Here is a 20,734-nt window from a genome sequence, read left to right on the forward strand (position 1 = left end):
AGTGGGGCATCTGCAGGCTGAATGCCTGTATTGATCCCTCTCCTAGACACATTTCCAGAAGTAGAAATCTCATAAAAATTCCCACTGCTAGAAATGAGCATCTGTTCATGGCCAGTGTTGCAATATAGTCCTCCATGCACTGAGAACAGTCGAAGTGAACCCATATTCTTCACTTGCATTCACCTGATGGATGCTGTGTTAGTTTGAAGATATTGGCCAAAAATTGACAGCCGATTGAGTTTTGTAGTCTCTGTTCAAAGCAGTGATTCTCAATCAAGATTTCACAAAATCTTTTTAAGGGTATTGTGGGATGCCATGTAATGTTAGCACTGTTAGATGTGCAAACACCTGTGCATGATTCACAAGATAAAACCAGAGATTCCGAATAGAAATTAGTAATGTCAAAAACATTCTGACCTGTTAGGGTCTGAGTTCTTTTCAGCAGAAATTGCTCTATTTATTGTTCTTCCATAGACAAAAAATGAGTGAAAGTCAAAAACTGAATTTTTCTGAGGGATTACTTAGGTCTTACAGCCTAACAAGGGGTGCCTAGGGCCTAAAAAGGCTTAGAACCACTGGTTTAAAGTTTGTTGATTTAAAGAAGCCAAGGTGTTTTCCTATCCTTTATCATTGAGGTTAATGAATTAACCTAGCGGCTTCAATTAAAACAAAAAAAAAAAGTCTTTTCTCGCATGTTATAATGACTGCACCTCTGTTTCCTAAATCTTAAATTTTAACTATGGATATCATCTAAGCTTTGGTTTATTTTCAGTATATCTAAAGAGAGTGAAGTATAAAGCCAATCCATCCTAATTAAAATATTCCCCAGCATAATAAATAAGAATGAAATGATGACACTTCTAAAAAATAATAATTTTAGTACTCTGATCTTGGAATTTTTCCAACTGTAGATTACACCAGTGATTATCAACGTGGGTGGGACACTAGGACCTTAAGCTTGCAAGGAGTTCTTCTGCAACAGCGCGCGTGTGTGTGTGTGTGTGTGTGTGTGTGTGTGTGTGTGTGTGTGTGTGTGTGTGTGTGTGAACTATATTGAAAGATATGCACTGTGGCTTCACGTGGGTAGTCTATTATGCCTTTCTGAAGTCCCTTTCAGGATAAGGGCCTATGCATTCTTAAAGAATGTTGTGTATTTTTTTTAAACGAAAGCACAGTAATCACTATGTCTATTGTCTGTTAATAATATTGATCAACAGAAGGAGAGCCTTTGGATTGTCTCCAACTTTCCAATATCCTAGACCAATGAATTGTAGTATGTTAATTTTATATATGTCTGAATTTGAAAGAACTTGTTTCTTATCAAAAATGTATGTGTGTTAATCCAATTTATTTACACAGATATGAATATGAATATGCCAGATCTTTTTTTGCTAGCTCTCACCTTCTGGCATGTGCTGTCAACCTAAGGTTAATGAAAAACATTCTACCAAAGACATTTGAAAGCATGTCTTGTCATTGAATCCAATCATATCCATACTTGAAAAAAACACTTTGTAGTAGAAACTGTATAATTAATTTGAAATGAAATTGCAAAGTTTTAATGGCCTGAGTAGAAATATTGTAAAAGCTGTTGGGTATTTGATTTAGTTTACTTGTGATCTAAATTATTATTTTATTAACAGGTAGTGAATTGGCTTGAAGGACCTGGATCAGAACAACTGCGAACTCAGTGGGGAATAGGTGATTCAATTAGAGCTTCACAGGCTTTGCAACAGAAACATGAAGAGATTGAGAGTCAACACAGTGTGAGATTTTTTTTTCCCCCCACTCCCTTCAAGTTACAGCATGATTTTAAGTGCATGTAATTGTCTGCAGTGTATTCAAGTGACAAGCTCCTAGGAATGTTGGACAGAGTGATTTGTGGGTTATAAAGAGACAAATCTGTGCTGTTTTTAATAACCCAATAGGTTCATTAGATTTTGGTCTCCAATGCAGATAATATACACTAATTATATACTTTTTTGTTAGTAATTCATATTAGTCTTGTATCAGTCACTCTGAAAATATGTGCTTCCAGTGAAATTGATGGTAGAGCCAGGGAGGGGGAACCTAAAGAAACCTGAATATATTTAGCATAAGCTCTGTACTGTTCATGTAAAAGGTTTTGAGCTTATTTAGCTAGTACCGACTACTTTCAGTTATCAGTGGACATGAATTTCAGTTAACTAGATTTGAAATAGAGCTTAATTTAAAATAAAATGTTGAGTTTTTATTTCTCACTCAGCCAATTGCATGCTTTTTACTGAGGCCTGTATTGCTTTTGTAATGCAATAGACTTACCACCTCTCCTCTCCTTCCACCCTGAATGATTTGATGCAACTGAGGTTAGATACATAACATTTTAAAAGGTTAGCTCACCTACTGTGTTGTCCCTTTCTTTAAGCGCTTGTAGCATGGAACTACTCTGAAAAGTGTCAGTATGTCAATAGGGGTGTAGGTCGTACCCATGTTGGTCTGAGGGCTTAAGCAGACATGGTTCTTGGGGTAAATCCAGTATCTTGTATTAGACCAACTAAATAGTTGGAAAAATTGTTGTTTGCCTGTTTTTGGGTACAAACACACTCGTCAGGCTGAAGAAGCATCTGCAGTTGGTCTGTGCTCTTCCTAGATGGAATAGACAAGAAGCCAGAGGCCAGTATGCATACAAGAAAGCCAGTCAGTGAAGATGCAAATTGAGGAGTGTTGTGTGTAATAGAGGACTGTAGAGGATTCTTACTCAACTCATCTGATATTTTCACGTATTGAAAAAAATATCTTCTTGCTTTATTGACAAAATTAATTTTTACTACCTTTTACTTGTCTTACTGTCATAGAGCAACATGGTAAGGAAGTCCATACTCAATTCTTTTCACACTCATGCATCATTTAATGTATTCAGTTGAGGGCCAAATACAGTCATCACTTACATCCTTCCAATCCTGTTAAAACTGCACAGTTGTGACCAAGGTGTGTAGTTGTTTACAGAATCTTTATCACAGTTGGTTTAAAGCAGTGAAAAGAAGTTGGCCTCACTGTCAGGTTCTGCTATGAATTTGCCTTGCTGGAAATTTAAAACAAAATCCTTAAACTTTATAGACCAAGTAGATTTGATCACATGTAAAGCAACATTAAACATGGAAACTCATTTATGAAGTCACTTTTTAGAGTAGTATTCAACCTTGGTGTACTTGCTTTATTTTCTCTAATTTGAAAGTATTCGCTATAATCTGGGACGAATTTCACCCATTTTCTGAAATCCTTCGCTGCCTCTTAATTATTTTCCTATTCTTTCTCCAGATTCCTCGGATTTTTATTTCCACATTCCTAAAGTCAAATTTATGGTCTTGTGTTGTCCACCATATGGTTTGGTTTTTTTAATATCTTCCATTTATTAATTCCATTCCTTTGGTTTCTAGAAGGTTCTTGGTTTGTTTTTCAGTACTCCTGTGAATTGACTGCTAGAGAGAGAATTATTTTAGATTGTTATATAATAAGCCATTTGTCATTTATTTTATTGTTCCTCTAAATGACTGAAAAAATACTTAAGTTCATTTTGTTTAGCTAAATTTTTGCTTTTTGCTTGATTATAACCTATCTTAGTCTGATCGTATTGGGTTTAGAGGAAGTCATTTGAATAAAACAACCATTAAGCACATTAATAGTCTCAGTATTGCAATATTTGGTGTGCTTTTAGTTTTAATTTGTTATATTTCATTGGTAATTATTTTTCAACAATTAAATCATGGTATGCTTACTCACCAAATTTAGTAATTGGTGGATGCATCTGTTCAGATTATTTGTTTTCTAAGCAGTAAAATTCTCTGAACCTTGTTTATCCTGTTATTTTTATGATTTGGATTTGCACTTGGAGCTCCGTTTTGATTCTTCTGCATTTGTGCTGTTTGCAAACTTACTGGTACTTTCAATTGGATTGCCCAAGGGTTTTGTTTTGGGGGGTTTTTTGGGGGGAGGGGTGTTGGAGTATAACTTTCTATATTCATTTTAGTCTAGTTTTTACCAAAGCATTTTCTGCTACATTTCTGAAATTTAAATCTCTCTAAGTGGATGTATTAGAATATATCTTGCTACTAAATTTGGGAAGCAACTAAAATTTTTGGATTTGCTTGGAAATCTCTCCCCTTTACCCTGCTTCTTTTCTTTGTAGTTGCTCAATAAATTTTTATCAAATATTTTAATATATAAGTGGTGAGGAAATGTTTTTTCTGGATTTGGATTTTAATACATATTACAAATAATTTACCAAATCTGATAGGGCTTTGTATTATTTGCTTATTTAATTGTATCCAGCTAATATTTTTTCACATTTTTGTTTCTCATATATACGTTTTTCTGTAGTTAGTGTCCTATCTACTCATGCCAGATAGAGTACAAGTGGACAATGCAGGATTTATTCACATTGCTCCCCATTTTTGACTACCAAAGTTTCATGAGATAAACAGTTCATTCCCCATGTACATTCTGTCTTTGGATTTGTTGATCTTCTGAAATTGAAGCTACCTTGATTTCAATTATTTGTGCATTGTTTCTGGCATATATAGTCAGTGAAGAAGGTTTGAACAAAAAAATCCTGAATTTGAAAATGTAGCTTTTCTGAGTACATTTTGCATTTTTTGAGTAAGTTCAGTGTAAACATTGAAGGAATAAAGCATAGGATTTTAAAAGAAATTTAAATATCACATTTAAAGATCCTATTTAATTCAAATATCCTGTTTTTTGTTTTGTTTTGGGGTTTTTTTTTAAATAATTACTATGTTGAGCATTAATTACTATGTGGAGCACTTCATTAGTATAATCAATAGGTGGCACTGTTCAGTTGTGTTCAATCTATGTATGACAGTTTGAAAGTCCTGTCATCTGTAGTCCAAAATAAGATATTTAGCAGTTATACTTTGTATAACAAATATGTAATAATGCCAGTTGAGACTTTAATTTCTCTTGATGTAAGAGCTAATTGGAAAGTTTTAGCCCCACAAACTCGTAATGGTTTGAACTGTTTAGATTTACAACTAAATAAGGTAAAAATATCAGAAAACCAATATGGCAATTCTCGGTGTTTAAGATCACCAACATATACCTACATAAGGTAGCAGTTTAGAGGTGCCTTTTCCACGTTAAAAAAATACATTTAAAGTAACTTTTTCTGTCTTGTAGTCATAGGATAATATTATTTTCATTCTGTCCAAAATATTTTTCCAAAGGCACTTATAAAATTGCAGCAAATTGCGCTGTGTGATACACTGGTAGTCAGCATCCTTCCAAATATTTTTAATAATGGTTTAATATTGTATAAAAGCATTATTGTTCCAGTAGAAAACAATAAACACCTTAAATGATTATTTATGTTTAGACTGTTTCATTCTTCTAGTATATGACAAATGCTAATTGGAGTTTGTTGTTTGCCAATAAATAAATTACATTTGCAGTATGTGGCAGTGTACCTTTCCATATTTCCAGCTTGTGTCAGTAGGTGCAAAAATACCATGCATAGTTTAATTTCTTACTTTTCTATATAGGTTTGCGTTGATACATGGTAATGAATGTTTTTCCCCATGTAAACTTTCAAACTGCTGCAGTAATCCAGTTTACCCTTTATGCCTTTTAACCCCGAGATTCTATTTATTTCCTAAAAACAGAAATAGTTGTTTATATTAAATACACAGGACCTTAAGCTGATTATATTTATTTTGGTATTACTTTATAGCATTAATTTGTTCTGTATTTTGTAGGAGTGGTTTGCTGTGTATGTGGAACTTAATCAGCAAATAGCAGCACTGCTAAATGCTGGAGATGAGGAAGACCTTGTGGAACTAAAAGCACTGCAGCAGCAGTTGAGTGATGTCTGCTATCGGCAGGCCAGTCAGCTGGAATTTAGGCAAAATCTGTTACAAGCAGCACTTGAATTTCACAGTGTTGCCCAAGATGTAAGCTTATTTTTATTTCTGTTCTTACAGAGTAACTTGTTACTACACTCTGACACTTGTTTTACTTATGTTTAGTGTTTTTGTCTAGGGTGTATCTATGAAAAAGTAAGTTTTGAGAAAAATGTAAAATAGCTTCATTTCCTAAGACTAGGCCTTCCAGTTTGTAAGAGGAATATGAATGGGATTGTCAGTCATTCTGAAATGTTTTAACATTTCAACAGTTTTTAAAACCTAATATAATTACTACTGTATTTTCTTACATACAGAACACACCAAATTATAACACACACCCTGTTTTTTAAAGGTAGAATGAAGGAAAAAAGATTTCTCTGGTGTTGTGGCTGCAAAAAGTAGGGACAGAGCCTAATCTTCAGCTGACTCACCCTCCCTTTCCTGCTTAACTAAAGATCAAACCCTAGCTGCTTCTGAAAACTGGTCTCTATGGGTGGATCTGTGATCTTGAAAAGAACTAGTGTGTCCGGGCTGTGAAATGGGAGGGGAGAGACCAGAAGCAGCTGAAAGACAGCAAAATGCCCAAAAAACGTGACTTTGAGTGGAACATCAAGACCATAACAAAGGCAAGATGATCATTAACATCTGTGGAGTGAACAACAGTGAGCCATTAAGTCAATTGACTCCTTCAGCCACCTGACTAGTAATACCACAACTGCTCCACTGTGAAATCAAATCAGGGTGCTTTCTGATCCTGGGCAGAAAATCAGCTTCCCCATTTAATGCATGTGCCTGAATTTTGAGTGATTATTTTGTGGGGGAGGGGGAAGGGGTAGCATTTGTATGTGAGGAAAATATAGAAATAAGGGATCCAATTAAACTGTTTTTTGGAAACATGGATTTACTCTATTGCCTGTGATGATTTGTTCTTTAGAGATACTTTTTAAGATGTTGCTTTTGCTCTCATTTCCCTGAATAAAACAATGTGCTCAGGATTTTAATGCGAGATTTGATGCTTTTTGTTTATACCTTTAAGCCTGGAGTCTTTTAACTAGGTAAGCTTTTCAGTTTTCTCTTTAAAAATTAAGTTTTCAGCCATCGTAGATGTGAAAAATGCTTTAATGTGCCAAAAACCCTACAGATTCAGAAACCAGCAGGACAGGGGGGGGAAGTTATTTGAATAAACTAACTTTTAAGCTAATATAGTTAGTTCTGAGGCTGGACTTGTATTTTCAGTACTTGTGTCAGACATTTCTGAAAGTATACTTATGCATTTTAATGCTAATCTCAGTTCTAATGAAATAATTTTCAAGAAAGATCACCAGTGAGAGAGAGGTTTATGTACTTATACCTCTCTTTCAGTTGTCTCAACAGTTAGATGGCTTATTAGGGATGCTGTGTGTTGATGTAGCACCAAGTGATGGAGCATCAATTCAGCAAACTTTAAAACTACTTGAAGAGAAGTTGAAAAGTGTTGGTAAGCAAAATATTGCTGAAATATACAAAAAAATTACTTAAAAACGGAAGATGTTGGGGACAGTTTCCCTTTTGTAGGGGTTTGCGGGGGGGTTGCTTTACTAAATCAGTTTTCCTGCAGTCTGTTCTTCCTTTATGCTCTCTCCCCAGCTTTACTCCTAGGAAGATTGTCTCTGACATTAACTTTTGTAACCTGAATTCTTCAGTAACATGCATGCTTAGAAAATGCTTTGTGATGATTTTTTAATTAAAAATAATACTTATAGTACCCAAATCATGGAAATGTATTGTTACAGTTTTTATGAGCAAACCTGGAAGTTGAATCACAGATTTTAGTTCTGCTAGCCCCCAGCCTGGCAGGAGCTTAGCACTGTTCTGCAAAGATGAATCTCTTCAGATTTGCAGCAGTGAAAACTCTGAAATAACAACACCCTGAAGGAGAACACGTGTAATTAAAATTTATGCAGTATTTTAACATTTATCTAAGACTTATAAATGTTGTGTTGAAGGCTATTATACAGACTAAGGCATTTTTGTAGAAGAACGATTGTGAGGTAAAAAGATGCATTAAAATAATTAATTAAATTTGAAAAATAATTAAATTATTTTTTATGTGGAACAACAAAGTACATACTGCAGTATCTGTACTGCAGTATCTAAAAAGTTGCAGGCATGATGTAAAAAGCATTTTAAAATCTTACCCTAGTTTTTTGTTGATGGAAGTTTATCACTGTGTGACAATTAATTGACACTTCAGAAATTGTATAAATGTGCAGTTCTTCAGATAGTGCATATTAATTACTCATTTATATGCTAAAAATGTTATAGCAGATTGTCAACTCTCATAACTTTCCTTAAAACATTTAATTACCTTCTTTATAGACCATAAAATAAGAAATCCTTTATCCTTAGTTTTCTAACTGGTAAATGACGCACTTGACTCCCTCAGCTAACTGACTAGTAATATTACAGTTGCTCCACTGTAAAGCAGGAATCAAAGCAAGGTGCTTCTGTCCTGGACAGAAAATCAGCTTCCCCATTTAATCCATGGACCCCGATTTTGAAGGATTATCTTGGGGGAGGGAGGAAAGGTGTTTGTTTGTATGTGAAAAAATAACAAATCCTTTATCCTTAGTTTTCTAAGTGGCGAGTGATGCACTTGGATGATAGACAGTTTAGCTGAGGACAGAAACAAACAGTGATTAAAAGAAGACATCTGCCTTTCCCCACTTCACTCTTTTTCCCCCAACTTCTCTTGGTGAAAAAGAAAACCTAAGTTATCAAACTGAATAATTTATTTTCATCTTAGACCTAGGTCTGCAAGGTTTGCGTGAAAAGGGCCAAGGACTTCTGGATCAGATATCTAACCAGGCATCCTGGGCCTATGGAAAAGATGTAACTACTGAAAACAAAGAAAATGTGGATCACATCCAAGGAGTGATGGAAGATATGCAACTTAGGAAGCAAAGGTAATAGACATTTTGGTGACTTTCACAAGCAAAGAGCTCAAAATACTTTTGAAGGAAATTGTTCTACTGTTAGCTTCAGAATAGGAATCTTAGTGATTTCTTAATTTATCTAATTCCAGTTGGGATAATATAAATTCTGTGTTCTATTTAAATAGGATAGTAACTTTCCTTTTCTTCCAGAACTCTTATGAGCTACTGTTTTTGTGGTATACTCCTAATGTCAAGATTCATAAAATAAGAGTTCTTCATTTTTGTGTTGGATGATGGCAAGGCATGTGTGCACATGTGTGTGTATAAAATGCCATGTGCTTCCTTCTAGTTTTATTCTGTGTGTAAAAATGTGCTTTACTCACAGGATAACTCTGAGCTCACTTGATTTAAATAGGACTGATGTGTACAAGCTTAGACTTAAGCAAGTGCTTTCTGAATGTCCTGAATAAGGAAGTACTTAAACATGTCCTCTATCCTTAGTTTTCTAAGTGGCAAGTGATGCACTTGGATGATAGACAGTTTAGCTAAGGACAGAAACAAACAGTGATTAAAAGAAGACATCTGCCTTTCCCCACTTCACTCTTTTCCCCCCAACTTCTCTTGGTGAAAAGGAAAACCTAAGTTATCAAACAGAATAATTTATTTTCATCTTAGACTTAGGTCTGCAAGGTTTGTGTGAAAAGTTAAGTGTTTTACTTAGTCTTGTAAAGACAGTTATCTTCTTTGAGTACAAAGTTGCAGTTTCCATGGAGAAAATATGTGGGCCTCAGAGAAAAAATGACATGCATGCTTGGAAATTTGAGATGTAGAAGTGATGGAGAGAGCCTTGTTATTAAGATGTGATTTCTCCCCCTCCCCACTCCATCTTGAAAAGTTTTAAGATCTCCTAGTCTAAGCCTTACTCTAAGTGGCAGCAGCTCTTTTCAACTTCACACATTTTTCATTGACTCCTACATTAATGGATTCTGAATATGCCTTAAGTTTTAAGTAGATCTCTTTACATCAGCTTATTTTTTCAAGTAATCGTAGCTGGCATATACCTGTTGTAGCCAGAACTGTCTTTAAAGCTTTTTGTTTTGTTTTGAATAATAGCTAACATATAGTTTGGTTATATTAATTGAAACTTAGACTATTAGGACTACTTAAAATCTGTGCCCTTTCTAACTATCAATATTGTGGTTTCCATCCAGCAGAAAAAAAAGGAATTGTGGACAGTTAGAATCTTACTTAATTTGTACAGTTTATACTAGATACAAAGAAATGTGCATAGACTAAATATTTCACATTAATTCACTGCAAGTACAGAGTTTTATGACTTAAATACATCAGCTTCCCTAATAAGAATCTGTAATATTACAGGTGTCTATTTCCCAATAGAAAGAATATATTGTCAGGAGTTGAATGTGAATTATTTCTCCCCAGTGATATGCACAAAGGAGTCTGCATGGCGATAAGCCCTTTAATTAATCTGAATATAAATCAGGTTCAAAATAAAATCAGACAGGCATTATATTTTTAATTGTTTTGGCAACTGAATTGCAAGATTTTATTTTCAGTAGCTAAATGTAAACTGTTTTAAGAGCCTCATAGGTCCAAACCATGATAGTAACAATTTATAAAATGTATAAATAAAAGTTGCAAAATTATGGCTAACCTGTCAAATGTCTCTTGTGTTTTAAATGTTTATTTTTCTAGGGGGATTTTGGCTGGATCAGTTATATTCTTGGACTTTTAAAAGTCTGTTTTCCATATTCATACAACAGCAGCTGTACAGCGTAAGCATCGCAGCACTGCAGGATACTTAAAGCTCAGAATTCTTCCGTGATGCACTAGTACAGGGCTTATGCAACTTACACAGCCTGATTAATGTTGTGTGCAAGAAAACAGATGCATACTTCTGTGTACTTGCACATACACACTCCACCCCTTCGCTCCACCCTATTCATTTACAAAGCTAACTGCTGCAGTCATGAATAACTTATTGACCTGGGCAGGATTCTGATTCTCCCTCCCTACTCATATAGAGGTCTTTTAAATTCAAAAGGAAAGGTCTTTCAGAAAAGTGTATTATAATGTCAAGTTCTGGTAGTAAAAGGATAGTGTTCCCAATATTTTTATACCATGACTATGTGGGAAAAGAACTATGTCATGAACTTAATTCTAGCTCTCCTACTTCTGAATTAATAATATATAAATTACATTTTAGAATGGCTTCCTTCAAGAGTTATAGCATAGGAAATCATAAAAACTAATCTTGGAAGTCTTCATGATTCTTGTATATGATGATTAATTTATGCTGTAAGTGGTAGTTAGCTAAAAACATGGCTGGGGAAATAGAAACAGGAGAGAGACATGCTGTAATTTTTAGACATTTTCCAGCATTTTTCACCAAGAAAAGTATGTCTACACTGCTATCACTGCTGTGATTTGAGTGTAGTGTAGACGTAATAAGTTAGTTTTTAAACTTACAGTAGCAATATAACTGCCATAGCAAGGAACTCATTGCAGGCTTCAATCTCTTGCTGAGAAATATGGTACGTTTGCCTACACTGGATTCCTTGACAGTCTATAGACTCCTTCTTATACCCAGTCTAGCTAGTTTAAAGGTAGTTCAGGCATGCGTGCACTACACTTCTGTGGCTGCTGTGTAGACATACCTGAAGTCTTGAAGATGATGATATCTCGTATGATATCTCATGATGATTTCTGTGGCTTCTAGTGCTCAGCTGCATTTACCTCATGTTTCTCTTGTAATCCTGCATAATCCTGTAATATATTTGCCAGGCTAAGTGGCACAAAGATGCTTGTTCACCTCTTTCATGAACACTGACATTTGGATGCTGTAATTTGCTATATCATAATTGTCATTCCCAGAATATATTTACTCTGCTGCGCAAATGTCCTGCATATTGACCACTTCTGTGATATCACTTCAGTAATTTCCACTTGTTTTGGTTTGTCAAGGTGTGAAGACATGGTGGATGTACGACGGCTAAAGATGCTTCAGATGGTGCAGTTATTTAAATGTGAAGAAGATGCTGCTCAAGTAAGGGCTGGGTGGGGAGTCTCACGATCCTGCTTTTTGTAATCTGTGGCACATTTTAATATAGCTGTCCCTATTTCCTGAATAAAAATGAACTTGTTCTTGTGATGTTATAACACTTCCAGGATTTGTGTAACATGGCATGTGATGAGTGCTACCGTTTACAGTAATTATACTGCCATTACTCTGCCCCCTCCCACCTGCTGCTGCTGTCCCTGGCTGAACTGGGTGCAGGGGGAGCTCTGAAGCTGCTCCTGACCTGTTCCTACCTTATGCCACAGGGAGCAGCTGTGCGGAGAGCCCAGTTTGGCAGCATGCAGGTTCCACCTTGCCTGCCTGGTCCTCCTCCTCTGTTTTCCCCACTGGCAGAGAGCAGCCTGGAAGGAGGAATATGCATGTTACCATAGCTGTTCCTTGTAGTGCAGGCCAGGAGCCGCTTGGAGTCTGTCCCTATGTCTGCATCATCTGAGAATTCGACTGCATCAGCTGGGAGCTGTGGGAACTGGCTGTGCAGGGAGCCTGGCTTGGCTGGGGACTGTAGTAGCAGTATTCAGATTCCTCCTTCCCTGCCAGCATGGGTTGCGGGGAAGTGGGGGCAGGTCGCAGGGGATGAAGAGAGCCAGGCAGGGAGCAAACTGTGAAAGGAGAAATCTGTGCACTTCTGGTGTTGTCCCTGGCTAAGCTATACTTCCTGCACAGCTGCTTCTCATAGCTCTAAGCTGGAGTGGTCCGATACTTGATTCTATGACAAGGCTTCTTCCTCCCCTACTGATGAATGGGGCGGGAGGGGAAGTAGTCTTGGAATCAAGTAAATACAGTAGTTCTTCACCCAAGCTGTTTCTTGGAGCTGAATGTAATGTTTTCTATGATAAATCTGATTGTAATAAAAATCTCAATAATAAATTAAGGTTGGCTGGCTTTGTCAGTTCATCTTAATGTGAATCAAAATGCCTCAGTTGCAAACCTCTTTTTTCAAATGTAATGGCAAAACATCTTTTTACTAAAAGATTGGTAAAGCAAGTGTACAGACCAGCATTCCTAATGTGCATGTTTCATGCTGGTGCTGAGCCTTTGATGTGCAAGATGTACTTCTGTAAATTTTATGCTGCAAAGCAGGTCCAAGCATGTTTTGTAAATCTTTTGCAGCTATATTTCTTTATAGTTCTTAATATAAGTTTTCTTTCTTTTAACTGTTTCTTACTTTGTGTATTAATTAACGTTATTTCAGAGTATTTACAAAGTAGAAGTAGCAAAAAGTTATGACAACAAGTAAATATGGCAGATAAAGGAGGATTTCTTCATAATTCAAATGGAATAAATATATACCAAGTCTACATTTTAGTTCAACATACCTAACCTACTTGATGTGCATCTTCTTAATTAACTGTTAAAACTGGTTTCCACTGACCTAATTTACTTCTCTTTTTAAGGCAGTAGAATGGTTAAGTGAATTATTGGATGCTCTGCTTAAGACCCATATTAGACTGGGAGATGATGCTCAAGAAACCAAAGTTTTGTTGGAAAAGCATCGAAAGTTTGTTGATGTTGCACAGGTGGGGTGAAATATCTTCATTCTAGAAATTTGTTAGCTTATTTATGAGGTACCTATAGTTGTATTTTGGTATATATTTGAATACATATAGTAGAACTTCCATTAATAACTCTTTCCCTGTTTAGCATCAGTCCTTGCTTAGGGAAATACTGACAATCCAAACAGCTGAAGGAAGGATCATCCCTGTGCTAGCCATTTTAGACAAGTGTTTGTCTAACCTGCTCTTAATCTCCAACCTAAATTTCCCTTGCTGCAATTTAAGACTTATTCTTTGTCCAGTCCCCTGCAGCAGCAGCAAAGAGAATGGTCTGACCTGTATAACCATCTTTCTGGTATTTGAAGACTGTTATCAAACTCTCTTCTGTTCTCCAGACTAATAATATCAGCTCTTCCAACCTTCCACTTATGTCTCATTTCATAAACCTCTTTATCATTTTTGTTGCTCACTGATGGACTCTTAAGTTTTCCACATCTTTCTCAATGCAGCTCCCAAAAGTGGGCTCAGTAATTCAGCTATGTCCTCACCAGTGCTGAGTAGAAGGGAAAAATCACTTCCTTGTACTTGCAAGCAGTGTTTTTGTTAATTCATCCTGGTATGTTGGTGGGGATTTTTGCAACAAGAGCATGCTGTTGGCTTATAGTCAGCTTTTAGTCTACTATAAACCCTCAGATCTTTTTCTGCTGTACTTTTGCTTAGCCAGTTGATCCCAAGTGTCCATTTGTGCATAAGATTGTTTCATCCCAAGTGCAGGACTTGGCACTTGTCCTTATTAAATTTCATTTGATTAATTTCAGACCATTTCTCCAGTTTGTCAAGGTCATTTTGAATTCAAATCCTACCTTCTAAAGTATTGTTAACACAGCTTGGTTTCATCTGCAGGTGTGGAATCTATCCAGTCCTCAAAGTCATTAATAAAGAAGGTAAACTAAACAGACCCAAATTAGACACCTGGAATTGCACATGATATTTCTTCCCAATTGGACTTTGGACATTTGATGTCCATTATGGTACAGCTGTGTGTTGCAATGTGCCTTTATCTTCTTGTGATTGTTCCTGGAGATTCCATTCATTTATGCACTTGCCATATGCATGCACAATTGCATTTTTTTACAACAGCAGTGTCACTTGGTGTCATACCAGCACTCTGTCAGACCTTGCAACTAGTGTAGCCAGCAGCATAAGATAGGAAGTAGAAGCAATTGAGGTAGTTGAAACTAAGCACTTACAGCTGTGAGAGAACCTTGCCATGTTTACATATTTTCAGCCTACAAGAGACCTGCTGATTTAAAAAAAATTATATATAAAGCAAACTCAAACAAGAGCTGCCTGTGAAAATATGCCAATTACAGTTTTTTTCCATCATGCTGTCACTTCCCTTGACAGGGCTAGAACCACTGTATACAAATTCAGAATTGGCAAAGGGAAGCCTTCAGAATTCAAGATATGTCCCTCTTGTGATACAGCAATGACCATCAACAGTGGTTTCAGGGTGTTTCTTATGCTAAGGTGAAGGGACACTGCTGTTTGTGCTAAATTCCCATGAAGTACGCCTTGAAACCGAGGGCATCTTTATACATGCTCCAAGGGGAGGAGGTGCTTTAATTAAAGTGGCTCTCAGGAGCTGGTCTAATTAAAGCACCTACTGCATCTCATGTATTCAGTGTCCCACGCTTCAAAATGGTGGCAGGGGCACTTTAACTAAAGCTCATTTAAGGAGCTTTATTTAAAGCACCCCCACCACCATTTTGAAGCATGGGAACACTAAATACACAAGATGCTGAGGCTGCTGGAGTGTGGTAATTAGCATGCTCCAGCATACTCAAGTCTGTCCAACGTGCTGTAATTGCACAGTATTGGAGCAGGTGCCCCACCCATCTACAGGCACCATTAGAAAGCAGGCTGAAATTACTTCTTAAGATATCAATGCAATTATCATCAGACCAGGACAAATCCATCCACAAACTATCTCCTTGCACTTGCTCCTCTGCTGCCTCCTGAAAATCAGTCTGTCTCAGACCTCAGTGACATTCAGATCTAGTTCCTCCCCAAGACACAAACAGCTACTGACTACTCTCCACCTTAATCCTGGATCCAGCAACTAACCTTTTCCCTGGCCTCCTTCTCTGAATAATTCTCCTCCAAATAGTCTTTCTGGACTTGAGAAGATCAGAAGATATTTTGAACATCCCACTGGAGATAATGTAGTATAACATATTAGACTTTCTCTAACCCTCATAATTAGGTAGAATGATACTACTGATAAAGAAAGATCTCTCAAATTGGCTAAAGCCATATTGCATGCTCCCATATAATCCCTGCAACCTTCTGACATGAAGATAGCAGATAACGTGAACGAGGAACAAAGTGTTTTTTCCAGCACTCTGCCTCTGGTTATTTGCTTGTCCAAGCTGTACAGGAGGGGTCAAAAAAATAAACAGGAAAGGAATGTGAAGAAGTTAAAATTGTTTATGATGTATCCATAGGATGTTCCATAATTAATAGTATATTTTTCTATGGTCTGTTCACATCCTCGAGCATATTTTAGGCAGTATCCTCACTGGGGTGGCTGCTTATCTAGTTTTATTAACTGCTGAAAGTAGTATAGCTTCTTTGGCACAGTTTTGTGCCTGGTCAAGACCTGGCTAGCTCTGGGATCTTGGCACTGCTTTGTGTTCTTGTGTTGCTTTCCACAAAACTTTACACCAGCAGGCTTTTAATTTCTACTGCTGTAGGTCTTCCTTATGGCCTACACTTATCACCAAAGATATAAGCTTGACTTCAACAAAAATTACTGTATAAAAGAGTGCAGTCACAGTCACTGACTGCTTCTACCCCTAGAGTAGAATCTCGGTTGAAGAGCCATGGTTATCATCACATAACTATCCTTCTTTTCATGTCCTTCTCTGGTTAAGAGCAGTGAGTTTTAACCTTTGTAGACTTGAGGCACCCTTCCACCCCTTTGTGAATTGAGCAGCATCCCATTTCAAAAACTAATTTATTTATTAATTAAAGTACTTATCACTTTACAGAGGAGCCAGGCAGTTGAGATGGAGCAATATCCAGGGCACGTGAACCCTGAGCCTGCACCTATTCCTTACAAATGCTCTATTACCCTGGTTGAGAATCACTGGGCTAAAGTGTTGACAGTTAGAGATTCATAGAGTGAATAATTCTAGAATAATTTTAAGTCTGGAGTTACATTTAAGAGATTGTATCCCTTGAAGAGTTGCCTGTATTGTCATATACTGTTTGTTCTGAACCTTAAATAAGAACTTCATGGCATGTTTTTCTTTGTTAGAGTACATATGATTATGGGAGACAGTTACTACAGGCTACTGTTGTACTGTGCCAATCTCTGCGATGCACTTCAAGGTCCTCAGGAGACACACTTCCAAGACTAAACAGAGTATGGAAACAGTTCACAATAACTTCTGAAGAGAGAGTACATCGGCTAGAAACAGCAGTTGCTTTTCATTCAAATGCTGAAAAGGTAAGCTATGTTTTAAGGAAAAATACATATTTCCAACAATTAGCCCCATTTAAATTGAAGCCAAATGGGTAATACACAGCAAGAATTCATTTTATATATTTAGTTTTTAATTGTATTTTTGATTATTTTTTATTTTTAAATTTAATTGTATTTTCTATGATTCTGCTTTTTAAGGAATATCAAATAAAACTTGTAAGACTGCTTTTAAATCTCACACATTCCATTTTATTGTCAATCACTTAAGTCTTATATTACATACAAACATTGGCATTGGCAAGCTGTGAAATCAGCACAGATATGAGGGAAGTGCGCTTATGGTTAAAGCACTGGATTGGAATACAAAAGAATCCTATCCCCACACAGGTTTTCTGTGTAGCCTTGGGCAAGATGCTTAATCCTTCTGTGCCAAATGGTCCGTTTGCAGTGTGGGGATAACACTTCTTTGCTTCCATGGTTTTTGCTTTGGGGCACAAAATATTTTTGCATTTGCAATTTATTATAAGCGGTACCTTCTTTGGCATAACTGCCATGTACTTAAAAGTGCCCCACCAGTTTACCCAGTGAGGTATTGCTGTTGGTCAAACTGTAGCATATAAAGTTGGCAAGAAACTTGAGAGAAAAACTAGCTATGCCAGTAGCTACCCAAAACTAGTTGGGGGTGCTCAAATGCATGATTTCAAGAAAAGCTGTTGCGAGTAAGAACAAGGCAAAATAGTCTGTACATGTTATGAGGATTTAGGGAATATTGTTGTTGGCGTTGTACCATACTGCCGACACATTAAACATTTATTATCATTCTTATGTAACTGTTTTTAGAAAGGAGTTTATGGTAGCTGTTTTATAATCTTTCTACCTAATCTAAGGATGACCAACATTGAAGAAGGTAAGTGCATAAATTCAAATTGATAATGAAACACAGTTCTGTTGTAAAGTGAATCTGTATGTTTGGCATTAATTAAGTCTTAACTGTATTGTAAATTATTTTGAGCTATTGCTGTTGGGAGGCTAAGGAGATTGATAGCAAGTTAACAGGCCTTTCAGTGTTTCTGCATCAGTTTATTTCATATCTGGTTCTATTTTGGCTAAAAGCTATTTGCATCCAATACCAAATTCAGTGGCTAGTAAATGAGCTGGCTGTTTCAGTCCACATCATAAGCATTCTGTCATAATTGGATTTAATTAGTTGGCATGTTTGTAGGTGAAAAAGTGAAAAGTGGAAGGACTATGTTTTCGCAACTAAGTGTAGTTTTCCTAGAATGGCTTTTGGGCTTGTTGGTGGGATGCTGTGAGCAAACTTGTACTGTTACTGCTCATTGTCTGTACCATCTCAGTCACTTCCAGAACTTTGGTTCTGTGCCATCTAGGTGCAGAACATTTCCAAGCACTCTGCTCAAGCTTTACCAAAAGAGTGATATCTTAGATTTAGATATAAATATTTAAAGACTGACACTGTGTCCATATCCCGCTTAGCAATACCTGTTTTCCTACATGTTAATCCTCTTTTAGCAGTTCAATTTTTCAAGGCTAGTTTTCAGAAATAATTTTAAAGGCCCTTTTTTATTCATCTTGTATGCCAGGTTACTACCTGGTTTCTTTCCTTATACAAGTCAGTTTTGAATCCATTTATATTTGCTGTTGGAATACGTGGTGGTGACTTGTGACATATTTTATAAGCACTTAAAAGTAATATAAAATGTACTGGTGTATAGTAATGGCAGTCCCCCAAACTGCCTTCTCAGTAAAGCTTAATCAGTCATGTTCTTGCTTGAATATTTCCATCGGTTTTGATTGTTAGAGATCGATCTGATATAAATCTGAAGGTTTAAATGCTGAAAAAGCATTCACTGAGCTTGTTAATGGCACTTTAGAAACTTGGAGTTCTCCACTGTCTCCTTTGTTCTACATTTTCGTATCGTTTGTTACAGATTTTGCAAGAATGTCCAGAGCAGGCTGAAGCCATTAATGAAATGGAGCAATTTGATGAAATTGAAGCAGTCGGGAAATCGCTATTGGACAGATTAACTGTGCCTGTAGTTTACCCGGATGGGTATGGAATATGTTGTAATACTTTCTAAGTGTGGTTTTGGTAAAAGTTTGCAGTGTAGTCATATGCAGAAGGGTTTTTTAATGTTGAAATGTAAAATTTAATGTAGTGAATTCAAGTCTCTCTTTCATCACATAAAATCTGACATCAAATTTAACTCATTTGTACAGTATGCCTCTAGTTATTTTAAAATGTGCCTGACTAAGCACTTGTGTCAGTTTTAAAAATATATACAAAATTCTAGTGATCCAGCCACCAAAAATACCTTCCTTCCAGCCTAATCAATCCCTTTAAGAAAAGCCCCAAGGAAATAGGCCTTGTAACTGTCATTGTAGTAAGTTTTGTCTAGAGTCTTTCACTCAGAATGCTCTGCCTTTGTTCTTCGGGTAAATGCATTTGGGCATCATGAGCTCCAGGGTCTAAGATGATTTTCAGCTACTGGAATAAATCCCAAGTCCCAGAGTACAAGTCACCCTCCCTCATGTTTGAGATGTAAAATCAGTACTTCATATTATAGGATCTGAAGCTTGAGTCAGATTGTTCTCCCTCTGCAAAGCTTTGCTGTATTTGAGCAGAGGGTTGGGTTAGAATAGTCGACCTCCTGAGGTCCCTTCCAACCCTTATTTTCTATGATTCCATGTATCAAAGCCTTTTGGCTTGCTTCAAATGTAGCTCTAAGCAGAGTATAGATTACTTGCCATGAAAATGAGTTTGCTTTCATTTTATTCCCAAATGTGTATTTGCCTAGAATAGTTTGGTCTGGTTGGTAGTTGACGACAGGTCCAGGACTATGATAGTACTAACAGTATTGCCTATCAGAATTTTAGATACAACTCTACTAGCAATATATGGAGAATTGTGCATAGTCCTGGGTCTTCCCTGCAATGTTTATGTTTAATGGAGTTAAGACCCCTTTCACCGAACACACATTCTCCTTCAGCAAAATGAGTGCCTAATACAATTCTGCGCTTTTTCATATATATCTTTGAAATGCTATAAAGCAGGGGCAGGCAAAGTCCAGCCTTCAGGCTGGATCAGGCCTGCAGCTGACTCCATTTCCCAGCAGCCCCTGCCCACGTCACCGTGGCTAGTTTCCATGGAGACCCCAGCGGCAGTGGAGCCATGACAGTGTGGAGCTAGAGTTTCCATGGAGACTGGCCCCAGCAGCACCGGCAAGCAAGGGAGCTGCTCTGCAGCCGGGATCTCGCAGCGGTGGTAGCGTGGTCCAGAGCTGGGGCATAGCTGCGATCCGCTGCCCGCACACCCCAGGTAGGGGCATGCAGGCAGCGGATCATAGAAACAAAACTCTATTATGTAGAAATGCATTCTTTTGGTGAATCCTCTAATATTTTATTTCTAGATAAATTACTTTTAAAGCAATATTGTCAACTTAGTTGTTAGCTTCTAATTTTACTTTTAATACCTCATTTGCTTTATTTGAAAGAAATGGGAGATTTTTCTCTCTTTCTTACTATGAGTATGTGACAACATTTTGTGTATAGTAAGGTTTACTGTTTCCTTCCATCATTTTCAGTAAAGTGGGCATTTCATAGTTTCTAGGGTTGGAAGGGACCTGAGCAGATCATCTAGTCCGACCCCCTGCCATGGCAGGAAAGAGTACTGTGGTCAAACGACCCCAGCAAGATGTTCATCTAACCTCCTCTTAAACACCCCCAGGGTAGGAGCCAGCACCACTTCTCTTGGAAGCTGATTCCAGACCCTAGCCGCCCTGACCGTGAAGTAGCGCCTCCTGATATCTAGCCTAAACCTACCC

At 37.1% G+C, this 20,734-nt stretch overlaps 1 protein-coding gene across 5 annotated transcripts in view; it reads left to right on the top strand.

Moving 5' to 3' along the window:
- Positions 1–20,734, top strand: part of SESTD1 (SEC14 and spectrin domain containing 1) — a 116,553-nt gene that overhangs the window by 93,204 nt on the left and 2,615 nt on the right. For all 5 annotated transcript variants that reach the window (XM_019554109.1, XM_019554111.1, XM_019554112.1 and 2 more), the window contains 8 exons: positions 1,644–1,766; positions 5,748–5,942; positions 7,257–7,371; positions 8,680–8,839; positions 11,795–11,876; positions 13,304–13,426; positions 16,725–16,916; positions 18,842–18,963. In XM_019554109.1, coding sequence (XP_019409654.1) covers positions 1,644–1,766; positions 5,748–5,942; positions 7,257–7,371; positions 8,680–8,839; positions 11,795–11,876; positions 13,304–13,426; positions 16,725–16,916; positions 18,842–18,963 — 1,112 coding nt within the window. The remainder of the gene's footprint in view (positions 1–1,643; positions 1,767–5,747; positions 5,943–7,256; positions 7,372–8,679; positions 8,840–11,794; positions 11,877–13,303; positions 13,427–16,724; positions 16,917–18,841; positions 18,964–20,734) is intronic.

Source organism: Crocodylus porosus, unplaced genomic scaffold (genome assembly GCF_001723895.1).
Source record: "Crocodylus porosus isolate Cpor-Errol unplaced genomic scaffold, CroPor_comp1, whole genome shotgun sequence".
Lineage (NCBI taxonomy): Eukaryota > Metazoa > Chordata > Crocodylia > Crocodylidae > Crocodylus > Crocodylus porosus.